The sequence below is a fragment of the Myripristis murdjan genome, chromosome 13, assembly GCF_902150065.1.
Source record: "Myripristis murdjan chromosome 13, fMyrMur1.1, whole genome shotgun sequence".
NCBI classification, from domain to species: Eukaryota; Metazoa; Chordata; class Actinopteri; order Holocentriformes; family Holocentridae; genus Myripristis; species Myripristis murdjan.
In genome coordinates this window covers 31,113,844-31,138,011 of record NC_043992.1, presented here as the reverse complement: position 1 = coordinate 31,138,011, position 24,168 = coordinate 31,113,844, and the positions used below count along the sequence as shown (strand labels likewise).

Below are 24,168 nucleotides of genomic sequence, written 5' to 3'. Positions count from 1 at the left end.
TGTGGCCGCTGCAAAATTACCACACTTAGCATGTACAGCAGAATAATGAACAGTAATGTATACACACGCACTCACTCACACTCACGTTCTCAGTAATTTAAACCAAGTCTTGTGAAGGTAAACCCTTCACAGCACTTGACTGATACTTTCACCTAATAATTTGTTGCTACTTGACAGACTAATGGAAGTTGTACCTGATCTCATCTGCATTCAGCTCAAATAAAATGAAACGCACACTATTCAGCCAAATGAGAACAGCACACACATAAACACATATTCTTTCTAATAGAACTGATCTGATTATACCTTTAGGGATTCAGCAGCCCATGTTATGCTTATTTCATTCATGGTAAACTGCTTTCCATTTGGCAGCAAAGCATCGTAGCTCCCTACAGTCACAAACACAGTCTCTCCTGTTGGGCTTCTCTGCCAGTTCATCAGATCATACATGGCTGCAGGGTCTCCATAATCATCAAAATACACTCTTTCTCCTGAGTGAAGAGTGAAATTCACACGTTGGAGGTTTTTCAAGACCTACCAGTAAAAAAAAAAAAAAAAAAAAAAAAAAAAATGAACAGTAATTTCACATTCACAATTCAATTATTCACAGAAAAGTGACCTCTCACCTGCACTGGCTCGAACTTGTCTCTCCAGATGCATGACTGATTCTGCTTTTCTCCATGATGACTGCACTTTAACATGTTGTGCATAGCATGAGCCACAGCATACACAGCCTTGTATACATTATTAGATATCCTCAGCTCTGACACATCTGTGAATGTATTGTCAACGTCATCTAGTCTCTCAGAACCGGAGCACTGCCTGCTCTGGCTCTGACCATCCAGACTGGATTGGAAACTGCAGCCAAAAGTGGTCTCCCAGAACTCTCTGAGCAGGCTGTTCTGGGGGGTTTGGCTCGGGTTTACCTGTAATAGGAACTCTCTCAGGCCTGGGATCTTGGACTTTCTGATGGTGAAGCCCAGAGATCCGATTAGGATGCCCGAGTGCCTCTTGGTGGCCAGGTGGCCTGCTGTGATCCAGGACTCACTCCCTACCCACTGTACTCCAGTGAGGTTCTGCTTCATAGCTTCCTCCAGCAGCATGTCCATTTCTACCTGGGCAAGGAAGGCCACCAAAACCCTGGCACTGCCATTACGGATCACTCTGACCACCCTGGCAGCCTGGCTCTGGGGGTATGTCCTTGAGATGGCCTCTGAGTACTCAATACACACCCCCTCTTGGCCTGCAGCTTTGATAAATGTTGCCATGCCATTGTTGCCATAGTCATTGTCACTTCTAACTGTACCCACCCAGGTCCAGCCAAAGTGTTTGACCAGCTTTGCCAGGGCTCTACTCTGGTGGTAGTCACTGGGGATAGTTCTGAAGAATGAAGAATACTCCCGTCTGTTACTCAGACAAGCACATGTGGCAAAGTGGCTGATCTAAACAGAGAGGAACAAAAAGAGATCAAAGACATTCATGAACTGGAACATTGTATTTACAGGCCGAAATGAATTGCAGACTGTTACCACAGGTATTTGGAAAACCCCTGAAGTTTGCAGCATCGCAATGGTTGAAGAGGAGTCAGAGGTACCAATAATGGCATGGACAGATGATTTGCTGGAGCAGTTTTTTCCCAAAGTTCTTTCCTGTCCATTCATTAGAGCCATGACTGCACGCGCTGAAGATACAGTTGTGCTACAGCTGTCAAATATCTTGTATCCAATTGAGATATTAGGTAGAAGAGAGGTGCTATTGTTGATCTGCTCAATAGCAAAGATCATTGTCTGGACAAAACGAAATTCTCTTAAATGAATCCTGAAATAAATTGAAACAATTTTTAGTTTTTGAATGTTTTCTTTCCTTCATGAAAATGTTGATTTCTTTTAGCCAGAGTAGAGAGGATAAGATATACAGTACCTTGAGCATATGAGACGCTGTGGAGGATCTGTGAAGGAGAGCAGAGGCTTTGCGATTTGGGTATGGATGGAGAAGGCTCCCCCAATTATTATATCTCCTTCCTTAGACAACAGAGGGAACTCTGGGCTTCCCAGCATCCGACAGAGAGCAGCCTCTTCCTCTGCCCCAAAGGCTCCCATCACCCCAAGCATAAACAAAAACATTATATACACACTTACAAACATCAGGAAGACACGGACACACACGTGCACATTTACTGTACATGTGCTGTGCAATCTGCTCTTGTGTCACTGATCAAAATATGTTCCCTTTATACACCAAAGGAAAATGGTGACGTGATCTTCTTCTTGTCAAATCAGAGTGTAATGAGGTCACACTGGTTTCAACCGGTCTTCAGTTTTGTCTTCACTATCTCATAAGCTTACACAAACAGTCATTAATTATAGTACAGGAACCATTTTTTGTAAAAGACCATGGTTCTGTTTTTTTTTTTTGTTTGTTTGTTTTGTTTTGTTTTTTCCAAATTAAACCATAGGTAGATATGGTGTATGGGAAACAGTATACATTTAACCCATTTGCTGCAGAACAGGGATTTCCACTTGCCAAAGGATGACTAGGCCCTTGGCCTGGTCACTCTTCCAATATACAAGAATGGGACATCTTGCCAAAAGGGCTGAGTAGGCACACCTCCAGGATCTTGTACAGATGCCTTGGCAGCTCTGAGGCTGAGGTTTGGGTATAGGTTCATAGTTTAGGATTAGGGTCCTGACATAAAATGCAGTCAGCACCATCTTTATGGTTAGGACTACTGTGAGAGACAGAGCAGGAGTGTGGGAGTATGAGTGCAATAGATTCTCGAGAGAAAACTGGAGAGATATATGTGAATGGGGGAGTTTCATTAAAAAATGTGTTCTCTATCGTCTCGAGACTATCTCTCCACTTCCATATGTACGGGGATATGATCCTCCTGCTTGTCAGGGTACTTGGATAATTCTTTAAGACACACCGGCTTGCCCGGCCACGCCCTATTGCGTAGCTATAAAGCGCCAGCGCTGGCGTGCGATCACTGATTGTTTGATCTCCACTCAGTCAGGGTGCAGACAATCCGTGTGTGTTCGAAAGATTTGTGTGTGACTGTGTGGTTACAGCTTGAATCCGCTTACCTGGTGTAAGTTCGGGCGTCTGTCTGCGGGCAGCCTCCCTGGATGCTGTTGTCCACATAAAAGTTTCCTTCTGTCCAGCTTCGGCTGTGATTTCCCTTACCGGCGTATTGCTTGCGGGCTCGTGAGCTGACGCGCTGAGTGGGACCCGTGTTGAGTGCAGACTCTGTCGGCTAACAGCGGTGAAACATATATTCCAGTCTGGTCGAGTCGGAAGCTATCTGACTCCCAGCGGAGGTGGCTGTGTCCCTTACCGGCGTATTGCTCGCGGCTCGTGAGCTGACGCGCTCGGTGGATACACGCCTGGTGCTGACTGTTTGGTCCGGTGCTCTCTCCCCAACGTATTGCTCGCGGCTCATGAGCTAACGCGCTCGGTGGATACACGCCCGGTGCTGACTGTTTGGTCCGGTGCTCTCTCCCCAACGTATTGCTCGCGGCTCATGAGCTAACGCGCTCGGTGGATACACGCCCGGTGCTGACTGTTGGTCCGGTGCTCTCTCCCCAACGTATTGCTCGCGGCTCGTGAGCTAACGCGCTCGGTGGATACACGCCCGGTGCTGACTGTTGGTCCGGTGCTCTCTCCCCAACGTATTGCTCGCGGCTCGTGAGCTAACGCGCTCGGCGGTGAGGTACTGACTGTGTCAGCTGCAGTGTTGGTCGTCTGAGGGTCGGCCCAGAGCCGACGCTCCGGCTCCCGGCTCTGGCGGTGTCCTCTTGCCGGCGTATTGCTTGCGGCTCGTGAGCTAACGCGCTCGGTGGATACACGCCTGATGCTGACTGTTGGCCCGGTGCTCTCTCCCCAACGTATTGCTCGCGGCTCGTGAGCTAACGCGCTCGGTGGATACACGCCTGGTGCTGACTGTTGGCCCGGTGCTCTCTCCCCAACGTATTGCTCGCGGCTCGTGAGCTAACGCGCTCGGTGGATACACGCCTGGTGCTGACTGTCGGTCCGGTGCTCTCTCCCCAACGTATTGCTCGCGGTGTCGTGAGCTGACGCGCTGAGTGGGACCTGTGCTGAGCGCGCACTCTGTCGGCTAACAGCAGTGAAGCAGACATAATCCAGCCTGGTCGAGTCGGACGCAAAAAAAAAAAAAAAAAAAGCTGACTCCCAGCTGAGGTGGTGAGCGCAGACTCTGTCGGGGACGACTGCTCTCCAGATAGCTGGTCGGCGGCTAGACAGCCTGAGTGCCCCTGTAGCATATTGCTCGCGGTTGCCAGCTAACGGCTCAGGGGTTAAACTTAGTCCGTGTTGGGCGCAGACTGTGTTGGCTACAGCGGACCTCTACTGCTCTCTCGCTCACTCGCTCTCTCTCTCTCTCTCGCTCCCAGTTAAGCATTCCCCTCATCTCTCCCGATTCAAAATAAAATATATACATGAGTGTGCGGCGGACGTGGCCGGCCGGCACACAAAGTAAACTCCACAAGTTAGCAACAGTTGCTACAGGCTGGCAATAAACAGGAAGTGGAGCGCTTCCGGGTTGCCGCTGGCCTCTGTTCCCCCAAGTATGGCAAGCCAAGAGGGACATTGCCGTCTGGGTTGTGGGGTTGCCATGCCCCTAGAGGATGGGCATGATAGTTGCGTGCTATGTTGGGACGTCAGCATGCAATTTTACCTAGGGAGGATCCTCAGTCGTGCATGGACTGTTTTTATATTGCCTGCACGTACTAGAGAAGCCCGCTGCCCATTTTTTGCAGCAAAGCGGTCAGGGTCTCATCTATGTGAGGAACCTGAAAGGAAAACTGGGAGAATGGCTGGAGCTGCAGAGGGGAGAGTGGAAGGTTCAGGGACCTGGCAGACTTCCCTGCCTCCCCTTACTCTTCGGCCTACAGTGGTCCAACCTCAAATTAGCCCTTTTCCTCCCCCTACTTCAGAGTTAGAGGTGGAGGAAGAGGAGGGAGGGGAGGAAGACGCAGATGTGGAAACTGTCTTTCCTCCGATGACTATGACTTAGCCTGTGCACAACAGACGGCTGTTGTCCACATAAAAGTTTCCTTCTGTCCAGCTTCGGCTGTGATTTCCCTTACCGGCGTATTGCTTGCGGGCTCGTGAGCTGACGCGCTGAGTGGGACCCGTGTTGAGTGCAGACTCTGTCGGCTAACAGCGGTGAAACATATATTCCAGTCTGGTCGAGTCGGAAGCTATCTGACTCCCAGCGGAGGTGGCTGTGTCCCTTACCGGCGTATTGCTCGCGGCTCGTGAGCTGACGCGCTCGGTGGATACACGCCTGGTGCTGACTGTTTGGTCCGGTGCTCTCTCCCCAACGTATTGCCTGCTTGCTAAGCTGCACAGAGCTATGGCTGTACAGACCCGGTTGGCTGATACAGGAGCCATTCTGTCCCTTTACCTTCGCCACCTGTCCCGTCAGGTGCAGGAAGGTTCTGGGGATTCCGGTACAGCGGTGGAGCTTCAGACGGCTTCCTCATGCCTCTCCTCTGTGATGAAAGAGCAGGCAGAGGCAGCAGGCAATGCTCTGTCATCCTTCTGGGTGGTTAGACGTCACCTTTGGCGGTCTCAATCCCAGCTTCATCCGGCTGCCGGCGGTGGTGACTGTGTTCCTCCTGGCGTATTGCTCGCGGCTCGTGAGCTAATGCGCTCGGTGGATACTCGCCCGGTGCCGACTGTTTGGTCCAGTGCTCTCTCCCCAACGTATTGCTCGCGGCTCATGAGCTAACGCGCTCGGTGGATACACGCCTGGTGCCGACTGTTTGGTCCGGTGCTCTCTCCCCAACGTATTGCTCGCGGCTCGTGAGCTAACGCGCTCGGTGGATACACGCCTGGTGCCGACTGTTTGGTCCGGTGCTCTCTCCCCAACGTATTGCTCGCGGCTCGTGAGCTAACGCGCTCGGTGGATACACGCCCGGTGCTGACTGTTTGGCGGTGCCCTCTCCCCAACGTATTGCTCACGGCTCGTGAGCTAACGCGTTCGGCAGTGAGGTACTGACTGTGTCAGCTGCAGTGTTGGTCGTCCGGCCCAGAGCCGACGCTCCGGCCCATGGTGCAAGTTGTTCCCCTTGCCCTCCTGCACATGCAGCCTGTACAAAGGTGTCCGCTGAGTTTAGGCTTATGTCCCCAGAGATCCCACAAGACCAAGGTGGTGGTGTCTCGGAGGCTTCACAGAGCACTCTGCTGGTGGGGGGTCCCTGCCAACTTGAGCAAGGGGAGTGCTCTAGGGCCAGTGGTCTATCGCCAGCTCGTGTTCACAGACGCATCCCAGATGGGTTGGGGTCCGTCCACGAGGGCTGTGGCATCAATGGCATTTGGGCCGGACATTGGGTGAGCCAACACATAAATGTCCTGGAGCTGATAGTGGTTCTTCTCGCCCTGCGACAATTCCTGCCGAGACTGAGAGGTCACCATGTCATTGTCAGGACCGACAGCACAGTGACAGCCGCTTACATCATCAGGCGGGGGGGCCTGGCTCCCCCTCCCTATGCAAGCTGGCAACCATCCTGTGGCAGTGGGCTCACCCACTCTTCCTCTCGCTCAGAGCTGTGCATGTACCGGGGCCGTTGAACTCGCCGGCAGACATCATGTTGAGAGGGGGTCCCCACCCAGGGGAATGGAGACTCCACCCTCAGGTGATCGAGGAGTTATGGTGTCGCTTCGGCAAGGCGGAGGTCGTCTTCTCCCTGAAGAACGACTATCCTCCTCTGGGGTGGATGCTCTAGCGTATCCATGGCCCAGGTTCTGCTCTGCCTCCCCTCCCTTCACTCTTCTCCAGCCCCTCCTCCAAAGAGTTCAGGCGGAACGGGTGAGGCTGATATTGGTGGCTCCCCTTTGGCCCCACATGCCATGGTTTTCAGCGATTCCGCCTCTGTCGGACGGGTCACCATGGGAGCTTCCGCCCCGGAGAGACCTGCTGTCTCAAGCGAGCGGGACCCTGTTCCATCGCTTTCCAGCGGGGCTCAGATCGGTGGCTTGGCCGCTGAGAGGGACCGGCTCCTGGCTTTAGGGTTGCCAGGGCCTGTGGTGAAGACAATGCAGGAAGCCCGGGCACCATCCGCAAGGGCTGCTTATGCATATCGTTGGCAGGTGTTTTCCACCTGGTGCGGAGCTCATCAGGTGGACCCCTACCTAGCCACAGACCAGGAAATCCTGTCATTCTTGCAGTCCCAGCTTGAGGCGCAGAAGTCTGCCGTTACCCTGCGTGGGATGGTGGCAGCAATCAAGGCAGTTCGTATTGGTGAATACGCACTGAGTGAGGATAGCTGCTCCTTGATTTCCCGGTTTCTTAGAGGTGCCAAGAGGCTTACAGTGCGCTGCACTGGCCCTTCAGTTCCACCTTGGGACTTGGATGTCGTCCTTGGTGCTCTTCAACACTCCCCTTCTCAGCCCATTGGGGAGGTTGAATTGAAATGGCTCTCTTTGAAAACAGTATTTCTGCTTGCTGTGACTTCGGCCAGAAGGGTAAGCGAGCTCCATGCATTGTCAGTACATCCTGTCTGAGTTCCACCTGTCCCAGTCAGTGGAGCTGCGGTCTCTCTCCTCTCCCGGAGTAGACCAGGAGGTTGAGCAGCACCAGTCTGTTCTATGCCCTGTCAGGGCCTTAACAGAATACATGCAGCGCACTCAGGCCTTCAGGAGGACTGATCAGCTTTTATCTGCTTCGACTCCGGGCATCTGGGCAGGCCTGTGTCAAAATCTAGGCTGTTGCACCGGGTTGTGGACACTATTCGACAGGCTTATGTACTTTCGGGTGTGTCTGTCCCATCTGGGGTCAGGGCACACTCGACTCGAGGGGTGGCCACCTCATGGGCCTTGTGGAGAGGAGCCTCTCTTGCTGATATTTGCACAGCAGCCACGTGGTAATCCCAGTCTACCTTTTCCAGGTTCTACCGACTGAATGTAGCCGCCAGCCCCCCCTTCGGGGAGCGGGTGCTGGGCGTGAGTCGTCGGTAGACAACTTCTTGACTTGTCTCCTATTCAGCTTAGTGTCTTGCAGGCTGATTGAGTGGCCGCTCCGTTCATGGGGTTGAGCCCTTGCATCTGGCGGGGCTCTCGCCTATGCTCCTTGGGTCAGTCTTGTGCCTTGCGGACTTCCCTAGCAGCCCTCCTACCTCTCAGGCTTGGCCTTAGCATTTTGCAGGGCCTCGACCTGGTTGGTATGTAAAGCTGGTGTGTGGGATTGGGGGCTGCACCGTCTCCTCGCGGGGTGTCTTAAAGAGTTACCCCGTACATATGGAATATGTAACAGAGTGGAGAGATAGTCTCGAGACGATAGAGAACGTGCGGTTACGTTGTAACCTTTGTTCTCTGAGTGAAGAGACTATCTCTCCAGCTCTTAGGCCGCTCGGAGACACGTTTTGATCAAACTATCAGTGATCGCACGCCAGCGCTGGCGCTTTATAGCTACGCAATAGGGCGTGGCCGGGCAAGCCGGTGTGTCTTAAAGAATTATCCAAGTACCCTGACAAGCAGGAGGATCATATCCCCGTACATATGGAATATGTAACGGAGTGGAGAGATAGTCTCTTCACTCAGAGAACAAAGGTTACAACGTAACCGCACGATATCTGCCCACTGACAAAAGTGACCCATACTGTTACAAAAGAACAAATAGCACAGAAATAAAAGAAAACCAACATTTTAAATTTAGGGAATTTAAGCCTATGCTTTCCAAAAAATGCAAGCATTTCAAACAATAGCTCCTCTACATCTTCACCTACTGTACTTATTACATAAATATTTGAGATACTGAATAACTGATTAATTTATATATGTAGAATATCCGCAATATCAAGCATCTTACTTTTCGTGACATTTTTTTTTTTTTTTTTTTTTTTTTTTTTGTGACATCTGATATTTGTGAGCTGGAAGCAGCTAATGAGAGGCCAGTCACCATGGGAAAGATCAGTGTCAAGTTGAGGTTCTTTGTATTTTTGCCCCTCTTTTTCACATCACAGACTAATTACAAAGCCTCATATGCACTTTTTTGTTTTGTACACTGTGTGCTTTGTTATGTTTGTGTAACAGACTTTACTTGCTTGAGCAACACTTGAAAATACTTTCATTATAACACTGAAATATATCTATAAGCATGCCTCTTGTTGAAAACAATGTGATGAAGGTAAATATCAGGGCATTTTAATATTTGGTTTAGTTAAATCAAGACGGTTTTTTGCATCTCTTAATATAGCATTTAAGGGATAATTCGAATGCAATTTGACAGTACCTTTCTAGTGTACTAAAAGTGTTATTTTCCATCTGAGTGGCATTTCAGAGACTAATTCATGGATAATATATAATGTATCAAAATTAGGAATAACCAACATTTTAGTTCAACATTTCTTAATCCATGCACAATACCTCTTTTTTCAGGGTCTGATTAAGAATATTTTGTGGTGTCAAAATTAAGGAACCCTGTATCCTAATGTTATGTATGTCAAGCTAATATAGAAAAAAACACCTAAACAGCAAAATGACTGAATGATAAACTTTTATTTATATTTGATAGACATATCTAGGGAGACCTGGAATGTGTTTTTTCCATCAGATGTTTTTTGGTGTTGAGTTCAGGTTTCAGTACAATGATGAAACATTTTGGTACAAATATGCAGAAAAGTAACCCATAACTGGATGCTAGAATTGCAAATATCTCCACAGCAACAGTGAACTTCCCTGGAGAGCTGACATAAGCCGGGATAAAGGTGATCCAGACAGCACAGAAAATCAGCATGCTGAAGGTGATGAATTTGGCTTCATTGAAGTTATCAGGTAACTTCCGAGCTAGAAAAGCTAGAATGAAACATAACATAGCCAGGAGTCCTATGTACCCTAACACAGCCCAGAACCAGATTGGGGATCCTAAGGCACACTCTAAAATAATCTTTTCCTTATGGTGCTCCATATTCTTGAAGGGAAAGGGCGGGTTGACTGTCAACCAGAGAATACAAATGACAACTTGTATGAGAGTGAAGGCCAGCACACTGAGTCTTCGCTGTGCAGGCCCAAACCATTTCATAACATTACTGCCTGGCAGTGTAGCTCTGAAGGCCATCAACACCACTATAGTTTTCCCCAGAACACATGAGATGCAGAGGACAAAGGTGATGCAAAATACTGTGTGGCGCAGCATACAGGACCAGTCAGAGGGTCGGCCAATGAAGGTCAGAGAGCACAGGAAACACAGAGTCAAGGAGAAGAGCAGCAGGAAGCTCAGCTCAGAGTTACTTGCTTTGATAAGAGGTGTGTCACGGAATCGAAAGAAAACAACTGACACGACTAATGTTAAACTTGCTCCAAACAGTGACAAAGCAGTGAGGAGGGTCCCCATGGTTTCTGCAAAAGACAAGAACTCAACCACTTTTGGAACGCACAAGCTGCGGTCTTCATTGGACCAGTACTCCAGTGAACACCGAGAACACTCTGCAGAATCTGAAAGGAAAACATCATCTCAGCTGAACTGTGATCACACTCTGACACTCATATATGTTATGCTGGAGCTGATGGTGACCACACTGGTACTAGACAATTGCTTTATAGCTGTCATACTGAAATGCTGTAAAATTACACTATTATTTTATAATGAATGAATGAATGATTTGGAAAAGCATCCTCTATCTTCTCACCACTGGTGTTGCTGATTTCTCCGGCAGCGCAGGCAATGCAGGAGAAACAGCAGACAGGTTTGCCTTTAATCACAGCTTGGCGAAAACCTGGGACGCAGCTCTCACTGCACACAGACTGTGGCCTCTGCAAAAGCACCACACTTACCATGTACAGCAGAATAATGTAAAAATACACTCATGTACACTCATTCACCCACTCACACTCAGGTTCTCAGTAATTTAAACCAAATGTTATGAAGGTGAAAGCTTCACAGCACTTGATCATCTAATAATTTGTTGCTGCTGGAGGTTGAACCTGATCTCATTTGCATTCAGCTCAACCTAAAACGAAATACACGCTATTCAACCAAATGAGAACAGTACACACGTACACACACTTTCTTTCTAATATGACTTATCTTATTATACCTTTAGGGTCTCAGCAGCCCATGTTATGTTTATTTCATTCATGGTAAACTGCTTTCCATTTGGCAGCAAAGCATCATAGCTCCCTACAGTCACAAACACAGTCTCTCCTGTTGGGCTTCTCTGCCAGTTCATCAGATCATACATGGCTGCAGGGTCTCCATAATCATCAAAATACACTCTTTCTCCTGAGTGAAGAGTGAAATTCACACGTTGGAGGTTTTTCAAGACCTACCGGTAAAAAGAAATCAACAGTATTTTCACATTCACAATTCAATTATTCAAAGAAAAGTGACCTCTCACCTGCACTGTCTCTAACTTATCTCTCCAGATGCATGACTGGTTCAGCTTTTCTCCATGATGTCTGCACTTTAACATGTTGTGCATAGCATGAGCCACAGCATACACAGCCTTGTATACATTATTAGATATCCTCAGCTCTGACACATCTGTGAATGTATTGTCAACGTCATCTAGTCTCTCAGAACCAGAGCACTGCCTGCCCTGGCTCTGACCATCCAGACTGGATTGGAAACTGCAACCAAAAGTGGTCTCCCAGAACTCTCTGAGCAGGCTGCTCTGGGGGTTTTGACTTGGGTTAACCTGTAATAGGAACTCTCTCAGGCCTGGGATCTTGGACTTTCTGATGGTGAAGCCCAGAGATCCAATTAGTATGCCCGAGTGCCTCTTGGTGGCCAGGCGGCCTGCTGTGATCCAGGACTCACTCCCTACCCACTGTACTCCAGTGAGGTTCTGCTTTATAGCTTCCTCCAACAGTATGTCCATTTCTACATAGGAAAGGAAGGCCACCAAAACCCTGGCACTGCCGTTACGGATCACTCTGACCACCCTGGCAGCCTGGCTCTGGGGGTATGTCCTCGAGATGGCCTCTGAGTACTCAATACACACCCCCTCTTGGCCTGCAGCTTTGATAAATGTTGCCATGCCATTGTTGCCATAGTCATTGTCACTTCTAACTGTACCCACCCAGGTCCAGCCAAAGTGTTTGACCAGCTTTGCCAGGGCTCTACTCTGGTGGTAGTCACTGGGGATAGTTCTGAAGAATGAAGAATACTCCCGTCTGTTACTCAGACAAGCACATGTGGCAAAGTGGCTGATCTAAACAGAGAGGAACAAAAAGAGATCAAAGATATTTATAAACTGGAACACTGTTTAGCCAGGCTCAAATAAATTGCAAAATGTTACCACAGGTATTTGGAAAATCCCTGAAGTTTGCAGCATCGCAATGGTCGAAGAGGAGTCAGAGGTACCAATAATGGCATGGACAGATGATTTGCTGGAGCAGTTTTTTCCCAAAGTTCTCTCTTGTCCATTCATTAAAGCCATGACTGCACGTGTTGCAGATACGGTTGATGTACAACTGTCAAATATCTTGTATCCAATTGAGATATTAGGTAGCAGAGAGGTGCTATTGTTGATCTGCTCAATAGCAAAGATCATTGTCTGGACAAAACGAAACTCTCTGAAATTAAACCTGAAATAAACAACAACAATTTTTAGGTTGATATGAGACAGTTTTGAATGTTTTCTTTTCTTTGTGAAAAGGTTGATTTCTTTTAGCCAGAGTAGAGAGGATAAGATATACAGTACCTTGAGCATATGAGACGTTGTGGAGGATCTGTGAAGAAGAGCAAGGGCTTTGCAAGTTGGGCATGGATGGAGAAGGCTCCCCCAATAATTATATCTCCTTCCTTAGACAACAGAGGGAACTCTGGGCTCCCCAGCATCCGACAGAGAGCAGTCTCTTCCTCTGCCCTAAAGGCTCCCATTACCCCAAGCATAAATAGGAACATTATATACACACTTGCAAACATCTGAAAGACACAGGCACACACGTGCACATTTACTGTACATGTGCTCTGCAATCTGCTCTTGTGTCACTGATCAAAATGCGTTCCCTTTATACACCAAAGGAAAATGGTGACATGATCTTCTTCTTGTCAAATCAGAGTGTAATGAGGTCACACTGGTTTCAACCGGTCATCAGTTTTGTCTTCACTATCTCATAAGCTTACACAAAAAGTCAGTAACTATAGTATAGGAACAATTTTTTTATAAAAGATCATGATACTGTTTTTTTTGTTTGTTTTTTTGTTTTGTTTTTTTTCAAATCAAACTGTAGGTAGATGTGGCATATTGGAAACAGGATACATTTAACCCATTTGCTGCAGAACAAGGATTTCCAAATGATGACTATGCCCGGTCACTCTTCCAATGTAAAAGAATGGGACACCTTGCCAAAAGGGCTGAGTAGGCACACCTCCAGGATCTTGTAAAGATGCCTTGGCAGCTCTGAGGCTGAGGTTCGGGTATAGGTTCATAGTTAAGGATTAGGGTCCTGACAAAAAATGCACTCAGCACCATCTTTATGATTAGGACTACTGCGAGAGACAGAGCAGGAGTGTGGGAGTATCAGTGCGATAGATTCTAGAGAGAAAACTGGAGAGAAATATGTGAATGGGGGAGTTTCATTAAAAAATGTGATTACAGCCCACTGACAAAAGTGACCCATACTGTTACAAAAGAACAAATAGCACAGAAATAAAAAAAAAAAAAAATCAACCTTTTTCACTTATGGAACTTAAGCCTATGCTTTCCAAAAAATGCAAGCATTTTAAACACAAGCTCATCTACATCTTCACCTACTGTTCTTATTACATAAATATTAGAGATACTGAATAACTGATTAATTTACATATGTAGAACATCCGCAATATCCAGCATCTTACTGTTTGTGATATTTGTTGTTTTTTGTTTTTGATTTCATTTGTGACATCTGATGTTTGTGAGCTGGAAGAAGCTAATGAGAGGGCAGTCACCATGGGAAAGATCAGTGTCAAGTTCAAGTTCTTTGTATTTTTGCCCCTCCCTTTCACATCAAAGACTAATTACAAAGTCTCACATGCACTTGTTTGTTTTGTACACTGTGTACTTCATTATGCTTTTGTGACTTTACCTGCTTGAGCAACACTTGAAAATACTTTCATTATAACAATGAAATATATTTGTAAGCGCTTTACAGTGAAGTGATCAGAGGGCATGATATTTGGTTTTTATGTGCCTCTTGTTGAAAACAATGTGATGAAGGTAAATATCAGGGCATTTTAATATTTGGTTTAGTTAAATCAAGACTTTTTTTTATATCTCTTAATATAGCATTTAAGGGATAATTCGAATGCAATTTGACAGTACGTTCCTAGTGTACTAAAAGTGTTAGTTTCCATCTCAGCGACATTTCAGGGACTAATTCATGAATAATATACAATGTATCAAAATTAGGAATAACCAACATTTTAGTACAACATTTCTTAATCTCTGCACAATACCTCTTATTTTTCAGGGTCTGATAAAGAATATTTTATGGTGTCAAAACTGAGGGACCCTATCTCCTAATGTTATCAATGTCAAGCTAATATAGAAAAAACACCAAAACAGCAAAACGACTGAATGATAAACTTTTATTTATATTTGATAGACATATCTAGGGAGACCTGGAATGTGTTTTTCCCATCAGATGTTTCTTTGTGTTGAGTTCAGGTTTCAGTACAATGATGAAACATTTTGGTACAAATATGCAGAAAAGTAACCCATAACTGGATGCTAGAATTGCAAATATCTCCACGGCAACAGTGAACTTCCCTGGAGAGCTGACATAAGCCGGGATAAAGGTGATCCAGACAGCACAGTAAATCAGCATGCTGAAGGTGATGAGTTTGGCTTCATTGAAGTTATCAGGTAACTTCCGAGCTAGAAAAGCTAGAATGAAACATAACATAGCCAGGAGTCCTATGTACCCTAACACAGCCCAGAACCAGATTGGGGATCCTAAGGCACACTCTAAAATAATCTTTTCCTTATAGTGCTCCATATTCTTGAAGGGAAAGGGCGGGTTGACTGTTAACCAGAGGATACAAATGACAACTTGTATGAGAGTGAAGGCCAGCACACTGAGTCTTCGCTGTGCAGGCCCAAACCATTTCATAACATTACTGCCTGGCAGTGTAGCCCTGAAGGCCATCAACACCACGATAGTTTTCCCCAGAACACATGAGATGCAGAGGACAAAGGTGATGCCAAATGCTGTGTGGCGCAGCATACAGGACCAGTCAGAGGGCCGGCCAATGAAGGTCAGAGAGCACAGGAAACACAGAGTCAAGGAGAAGAGCAGCAGGAAGCTCAGCTCAGAGTTACTTGCTTTGATAAGAGGTGTGTCACGGAATTGAAAGAAAACAACTGACACGACTAATGTTAAACTTGCTCCAAACAATGACAAAGCAGTGAGGAGGGTCCCCATGGTTTCTTCAAAAGACAGGAACTCAACCACTTTTGGTACGCACAAGCTGCGGTCTTCATTGGACCAGTACTCCAGTGAACACCGAGAACACTCTGCAGAATCTGAAAGGAAAACATCATCTCAGCTGAACTGTGATCACACTCTGACACTCATATATGTTATGCTGGAGCTGATGGTGACCACACCGATACTACACAATTGCTTTATAGCTGTCATACTGAAACGCAATAAAATTACACTATTATTTTATAATGAATGAATGAATGAATGATTTGGAAAAAGCGTCTCCTATCTTCTCACCACTGGTGTTGCTGATTTCTCCGGCAGCGCAGGCAATGCAGGAGAAACAGCAGACAGGTTTGCCTTTAATCACAGCTTGGCGAAAACCTGGGATGCAGCTCTCACTGCACACAGACTGTGGCCTCTGCAAAAGCACCACACTTTACAATGTACAGCAGAATGATGTATAAATACATTTGTGTACACTCACTCACTCACTCACTCACTCACTCACTCACCCACTCACACTCAGGTTCTCAGTAATTTAAACCAAGTGTTATGAAGGTGAAAGCTTCACTGATTTTCATCTGATAATTTGTTGATACTTGTCAACACACACTATTCAACCAAATGACAACAGCACAAGCATACACACACATTCTTTCTAATATGACTGATCTTATTATACCTTTAGGGCCTCAGCAGCCCATGTTATGTTTATTCCGTTCATGGTAAACTGCTTTCCATTTGGCAGCAAAGCATTGTAGCTCCCTACAGTCACAAACACAGTCTCTCCTGTTGGGCTTCTCTGCCAGTTCATCAGATCATAGATGGCTGCAGGGTCTCCGTAATCATCAAAATTCACTCTTTCTCCTGAGTGAAGAGTGAAATTCACACGTTGTAGGTTTTTCAAGACCTGCCGGTAAAAAGAAATCAACAGTAGTTTCACATTCACAATTAAAAAAGAGAATTACATTATCCACAAAACAGTGACCTCTCACCTGCACTGGCTCGAACTTGTCTCTCCAGATGCATGACTGGTTCAGCTTTTCTCCATGATGTCTGCACTTTAACATGTTGTGCATAGCATGAGCCACAGCATACACAGCCTTGTATACATTATTAGATATCCTCAGCTCTGACACATCTGTGAATGTATTGTCAACGTCATCTAGTCTCTCAGAACCAGAGCACTGCCTGCCCTGGCTCTGACCATCCAGCCTGGATTGGAAACTGCAGCCAAAAGTGGTCTCCCAGAACTCCCTGAGCAGGCTGCTCTGGGGGTTTTGACTCGGGTTTACCTGTAATAGGAACTCTCTCAGGCCTGGGATCTTGGACTTTCTGATGGTGAAGCCCAGAGATCCGATTAGGATGTCTGAGTGCCTCTTGGTGGCCAGGTGGCCTGCTGTGATCCAGGACTCACTCCCTACCCACTGTACTCCAGTGAGGTTCTGCTTCATAGCTTCCTCCAACAGTATGTCCATTTCTATCTGGGAAAGGAAGGCCACCAAAACCCTGGCACTGCCGTTACGGATCACTCTGACCACCCTGGCAGCCTGGCTCTGGGGGTATGTCCTCAAGATGGCCTCTGAGTACTCAATACACACCCCCTCTTGGCCTGCAGCTTTGATAAATGTTGCCATGCCATTGTTGCCATAGTCATTGTCACTTCTAATTGTACCCACCCAGGTCCAGCCAAAGTGTTTGACCAGCTTAGCCAGGGCTCTACTCTGGTGGTAGTCACTGGGGATAGTTCTGAAGAATGAAGAATACTCCCGTCTGTTACTCAGACAAGCACATGTGGCAAAGTGGCTGATCTAAACAGAGAGGAACAAAAAGAGATCAAAGACATTTATAAAATGAAACATTGTTTAGTCAGGCTCTAATAAATTACAGACTGTTACCATAGGTATTTGGAAAATCCCTGAAGTTTGCAGCATCGCAATGGTCGAAGAAGAGTCAGAGGTACCAATAATGGCATGGACAGATGATTTGCTGGAGCAGTTTTTTCCCAAAGTTTTTTCTTGTCCGTTCATTAGAGCCATTGCTGCACGTGTTGCAGATACAGTTGAGCTACAGCTGTCAAATATCTTGTATCCAATTGAGATATTAGGTAGCAGAGAGGTACTATTGTTGATCTGCTCAATAGCAAAGATCATTGTCTGGACAAAACGAAACTCTCTGAAATGAAGCCTAAAATAAATAGCAACAATTTTTAGTTTGATATGAGACATTTTTTTAATGTTTGCTTTTCCTCATGAAAAGGTTGATTTCTTTTAGCCAGAATAGAGAGGATAAGATATACAGTACCTTGAGCATATGAGACGTTTTGGAGGATCTGTGAAGGAGAGCAGGGGCTTTGCGATTTGGGTATGGATGGAGAAGGCTCCCCCAATAATTATATCTCCTTCCTTAGACAACAGAGGGAACTCTGGGCTCCCCAGCATCCAACAGAGAGCAGCTTCTTCCTCTGCCCCAAAGGCTCCCATCACCCCAAGCATAAACAGGAACATTAAATACACACTTGCAAACATCTGGAAGACACGGGCACACACGTGCACATTTACTGTACATGTGCTGTGCAATTCGCTCTTGTGTGACTGATCAAAATGTGTTCCCTTTATACACCAAAGGAAAATGGTGACGTGATCTTCTTCTTGTCAAATCAGAGTGTAATGAGGTCACACTGGTTTCAACCGGTCTTCAGTTTTGTCTCCACTATCTCATAAGCTTACACAAACAGTCATAAACTATAGCACAGGAACCATTTTGTGCAAAAGACCATGATACTGTTTTTTTTTTTTTTTCCTCAATTTAAACCATAGGTAGATGTGGCGTATGGGAAACAGGACACATTTAACCCATTTGCTGCAGAACAGGGATTTCCACTTGCCATAGGATGACTAGGCCCGCTTATTCTTCCAATGCAAAAGAATGGGACACCTTGCCAAGAGGGCCGAGTAGGCACACGTCCAGAATCTTGTAAAGATGCCTTGGCAGCTCTGAGGTTGAGGTTTGGGTTTAGGTTCATGGTTTAGGACAAGGCTACTCAACTTAAGATGACTCAATTATTATATCTCCTGGCCACTCAGCAAAATTCAGCTGTGTCCAAGGCTCGCAAGCTAAAAATGTCTGTCCTATTTTATCACACTCCCTTGGAACATTATAAAATAAACAGACTTCATTCAAAAAATGTGAACAGTGATCTCTGTGCCTCTGTAACTTTCCTTGCAGCTGAATCTCATCACACTTTGTTGGCCACGCAAACTTGAAGATATGCCCCTTTTCCACCAAAAAGAACTTGGTGCTAGTTCAGTGCTGGTGCTAGAGCCACTGCTTAACTGGTTCCAACAAAGAACCGGTTTGCTTTTCCATCGGCCAAGAGCCAAGTGGAGCCAAGTCAGAGCCGCGTCATTACGTCAGCGGAAAACGTGATCACGTGGGTTTGCGAGACGCTCACTCGGAATCACAATAATCAACATGGACTACAAATGGACGACCCATTGTAGCGATGCAAATACTGCTTGTGTCTTTACAAGCCTGCATTGCGACCCAGAAGCGAAAAATGCAATTATTGCTGCCTGTCGTATTCGTAGTCGGAATGAACGACGACTACGTTTAGCTATACGTTTATAGCATTCTCTGTTCCCGTTTGGTTCTGTAACCCCGCCCACCAATGACGTGGTGGGTCGCGTCATCGGTTCTTTCTCTGGCCCCTGTTTAGCCCCTGCTCGAAGTTGGTGCTTGCCTGGAATGGATTTGGAACCAGTTTGGCTGGTGCTTGGGCAGTGGAAAAACAAAGAACCGGTGCTAAGTCAGGCACTGGCTCCGAACCAGCCCTGGAACCTCTTTGATGGAAAAGGGGTAATAGAGACCAAATCTTGTCCTTTCTGATTTCGCTTCCAACTGGATATGTTTTGCTCAAGTCACCATGAGTTCAATGGTGGCATTGAAGATTCAGACGTTTTAGAACAGCAATTGTCCTCTGGCAAATAACGCACACTGGCTTGTTACCAACTTCAACAAAGCAAATTCCTCCTCCCATGATTGTTGCGGGCTGAGTAGCCCTGGTTTAGGATTGGGGTCCTGACAAAAAATGCAGTCAGCACCATCTTTATGGTTAGGACTACTGTGAAAGACAGAGCAGGAGTGTGGGAATATGAGTGTGATAGATTCTAGAGAGAAAAGTGGAGCCAAATGTGTGAATGGGGGAGTTTGATTAAAAAATGTGATATCTGCCCACTGACAAAAGTGACCCTTACTGCTACAAAAGAACAAATAGCACAGAAATAAAATAATAAAAAAAAAAAACAATATTTTAAACATATATAACTTAAGGCTATGCTTTACAAAAAATGCTAGCATTTTCCTCTACATCTTCACCTACTGTTCTTATTACATAAATATTAGAGATACTGAATAACTGATTAATTTACATATGTAGAACATCTACAATATCCAGCATCTTACTGTTTGTGATATTTGTTGTTGTTGTTGTTGTTGTTGTTGTTTTATTATTTTATTTGTGACATCTGATGTTTGTGAGCTGGAAGCAGCTAATGAGAGGCCAGTCACCATGGGAAAGATCAGTGTCAAGCTGAGGTTCTTTGTATATTTGCCCCTCCTCACATCACAAACTAATTACAAAGCCTCACATGCACTTGTTTGTTTTGTACACTGTGTGCTTTGTTATGCTTGTGTGACAGACTAACTGCTTGAGCAACACTTGAAAATACTTTCCTTAATTGTAAGCGCTTTACAGTGAAGCGGTCAGATGGCATGATATTTGTTTTTTATGTGCCTCTTGTTGATAACAATGTGATGAAGGTAAATATCAGGGAAATTTAGCTAATATTTGGTTTAGTTAAATCAAGGCGTTTAAGGGATAATTCAAGGGATAATTCGAATGCAATTTAACAGTACCTTTCTAGTGTACTAAAAGTGTTATTTTCCATCTCAGTGGCATTTCATGGACTAATTCATGAATAATATTATAAAATTAAGGAATAGCCAACATTTTAGTTCAATATTTCTTAATCCATTCACAAAACCTGCAATTTATTCAGGGTCTGATTAAGAATATTTTATGGTGTCAAAACTGAGAGACCCTGTCTCCTAGTGTTCTGAATGTCAAGCTAATATAGAAAAAACACCTAAACAGCAAAATGACTGAATGATAAACTTTTATTTATATTTGACAGACATATCTAGGGAGACTTGGAATGTGTTTTTCCCATCAGATGTTTCTTTGTGTTGAGTTCAGGTTTCAGTACAATGATGAAACATTTTGGTACAAATATGCAGAAAAGTAACCCATAACTGGATGCTAGAATTGCAAATATCTCCACAGCAACAGTAAACTTCCCTGGAGAGCTGACATAAGCCGGGATAAAGGTGATCCAGACAGCACAGAAAATCAGCATGCTGAAGGTGATGAATTTGGCTTCATTGAAATTATCAGGTAATTTCCGAGCTAGAAAAGCTAGAATGAAACATAACATAGCCAGGAGTCCTATGTACCCTAACACAGCCCAGAACCAGATTGGGGATCCTAAGGCACACTCTAAAATAATCTTTTCCTTATGGTGCTCCATATTCTTGAAAGGAAAGGGCGGGTTGACTGTTAACCAGAGGATACAAATGACAACTTGTATGAGAGTGAAGGCCAGCACACTGAGTCTTTGCTGTGCAGGCCCAAACCATTTCATAACATTACTGCCTGGAAGTGTAGCCCTGAAGGCCATCAACACCACTATAGTTTTCCCCAGAACACATGAGATGCAGAGGACAAAGGTGATGCCAAATGCTGTGTGGCGCAGCATACAGGACCAGTCAGAGGGCCGGCCAATGAAGGTCAGAGAGCACAGGAAACACAGAGTCAAGGAGAAGAGCAGCAGGAAGCTCAGCTCAGAGTTACTTGCTTTGATAAGAGGTGTGTCACGGAATTGAAAGAAAACAACTGACACGACTAATGTTAAACTTGCTCCAAACAATGACAAAGCAGTGAGGAGGGTCCCCATGGTTTCTTCAAAAGACAGGAACTCAACCACTTTTGGAACGCACAAGCTGCGGTCTTCATTGGACCAGTACTCCAGTGAACACCGAGAACACTCTGCAGAATCTGAAAGGAAAACATCATCTCAGCTGAACTGTGATCATACTCTGACACTCATATATGTTATGCTGGAGCTGATGGTGACCACACCGATACTACACAATTGCTTTATAGCTGTCATACTGAAACGCAATAAAATTACACTATTAATTTATGATGAATGAATGAATGAATGATTTGGAAAAAGCGTCTCCTATCTTCTCACCACTGGTGTTGCTGATTTCTCCGGCAGCGCAGGCAATGCAGGAGAAACAGCAGACAGGTTTGCCTTTAATCACAGCTTGGCGAAAACCTGGGACGCAGCTCTCACTGCACACAGACTGTGGCCTCTGCAAAAGCACCACACTTTTCCATGTACAGCAGAAACATGTAGAAATACACTCATTTGTATTATATTTTCTTTAAACTGAAGAATACAGATTGCATTAATTTTACACAGCAGTCATTGCAATTCCAGATTAGATTCTACAGTATGAAATTACACATTACATTACATGTTGAAGTGAGCACAGACACTGTGTGTATACTCTGTATTGATCACCATAGCTTCTTACAGATTAAATAATGATTTACTGGTAATCATCTTACACCACACAAAATTCCTTACAAGTTTCCAAAAGAAGTTTGACGGGCCTATTTGAACTGCTAGAGACAGATTAGAGGAGCATTAGTGTTTATATGTTCTCAGTAATTTAAACCAAGTTTCATGAAGGTAAAACCTTCACAGCACTTCACTGATATTGATTTTCATCTGATCATTTTTTTTCTGCTTATCAAATTACTGGAGGCGATGCCTTACTAAAACTAAACACACACTATTCAACCTCAACAGCAGCCAAATGAGAACAGCACACACATACACACGCAGCCTTTCTAATATGACTTTTCTTATTTTACCTTTAGGGATTCAGCAGCCCATGTTATGTTTATTCCGTTCATGGTAAACTGCTTTCCATTTGGCAGCAAAGCATCATAGCTCCCTACAGTCACAAACACAGTCTCTCCTGTTGGGCTTCTCTGCCAGTTCATCAGATCATACATGGCTGCAGGGTCTCCATAATCATCAAAATACACTCTTTCTCCTGAGTGAAGAGTGAAATTCACACGTTGGAGGTTTTTCAAAACCTACCAGTAAAAAGAAATTAACAGTAGATTCACAGACACAGATTCACAGATTCACCCACAGAAAAGTGACCTCTCACCTGCACTGGCTCGAACTTGTCTCTCCAGATGCATGACTGGTTCAGCTTTTCTCCATGATGTCTGCACTTTAACATGTTGTGCATAGCATGAGCCACAGCATACACAGCCTTGTATACATTATTAGATATCCTCAGCTCTGACACATCTGTGAATGTATTGTCAATGTCATCTAGTCTCTCAGAACCAGAGCACTGCCTGCCCTGGCTCTGACCATCCAGACTGGATTGGAAACTGCAGCCAAAAGTGGTCTCCCAGAACTCTCTGAGCAGGCTGCTCTGGGGGTTTTGACTTGGGTTAACCTGTAATAGGAACTCTCTCAGGCCTGGGATCTTGGACTTTCTGATGGTGAAGCCCAGAGATCCAATTAGGATGCCCAAGTGCCTCTTGGTGGCCAGGTGGCCTGCTGTGATCCAAGACTCACTCCCTACCCACTGTACTCCAGTGAGATTCTGCTTCATAGCTTCCTCCAACAGCATGTCCATATCTCTCTGGGCAAGGAAGGCCACCAAAACCCTGGCACTGCCGTTACGGATCACTCTGACCACCCTGGCAGCCTGGCTCTGGGGGTATGTCCTCGAGATGGCCTCTGAGTACTCAATACACACCCCCTCTTGGCCTGCAGCTTTGATAAATGTTGCCATGCCATTGTTGCCATAGTCACTGTCGCTTCTAACTGTACCCACCCAGGTCCAGCCAAAGTGTTTGACCAGCTTTGCCAGGGCTCTACTCTGGTGGTAGTCACTGGGGATAGTTCTGAAGAATGAAGAATACTCCCGTCTGTTACTCAGACAAGCACATGTGGCAAAGTGGCTGATCTAAACAGAGGAGAAAAAAGAGATCAATGACATTTATAAAATGAAACATTGTTTTTACAGGCTCAAATAAATTGCAGACTGTTACCACAGGTATTTGGAAAATCCCTGAAGTTTGCAGCATCGCAATGGTTGAAGAGGAGTCAGAGGTACCAATAATGGCATGGACAGATGATTTGCTGGAGCAGTTTTTTCCCAAAGTTCTTTCTTGTCCATTCATTAAAGCCATGACTGCACGTGTTGCAGATACGGTTGATGAACAACTGTCAAATATCTTGTATCCAATTGGGACATTTGGTAGCAGAGAGGTGCTGTTGTTGATCTGCTCAATAGCAAAGATCATTGTCTGGACAAAACGAAACTCTCTGAAATTAAACCTGAAATAAATAGCAAACATTTTTTGTTTGACATGAGACATTTTTGAATGTTTTCTTTTCTTTGTGAAAAGGCTTATCTCTTTTTACCAGAGTAGAGAGGATAAGATATACAGTACCTTGAGCATATGAGACGTTTTGGAGGATCTGTGAAGGAGAGCAGGGGCTTTGCGATTTGGGTATGGATGGAGAAGGCTCCCCCAATAATTATATCTCCTTCCTTAGACAACAGAGGGAACTCTGGGCTCCCCAGCATCCAACAGAGAGCAGCTTCTTCCTCTGCCCCAAAGGCTCC

General features: G+C 45.5%; 1 protein-coding gene across 1 annotated transcript in view; it reads left to right on the top strand.

Moving 5' to 3' along the window:
- The window catches only part of LOC115369725 (uncharacterized), a 216,416-nt gene that overhangs the window by 166,078 nt on the left and 26,170 nt on the right, over window positions 1-24,168 (top strand). The window contains exons 14-18 of the mRNA XM_030066393.1: window positions 1,023-1,193; window positions 5,447-5,569; window positions 6,155-6,354; window positions 6,569-6,687; window positions 6,803-7,279. Of these exons, the coding sequence (XP_029922253.1) occupies window positions 1,023-1,193; window positions 5,447-5,569; window positions 6,155-6,354; window positions 6,569-6,687; window positions 6,803-7,279 (1,090 nt within the window). The remainder of the gene's footprint in view (window positions 1-1,022; window positions 1,194-5,446; window positions 5,570-6,154; window positions 6,355-6,568; window positions 6,688-6,802; window positions 7,280-24,168) is intronic.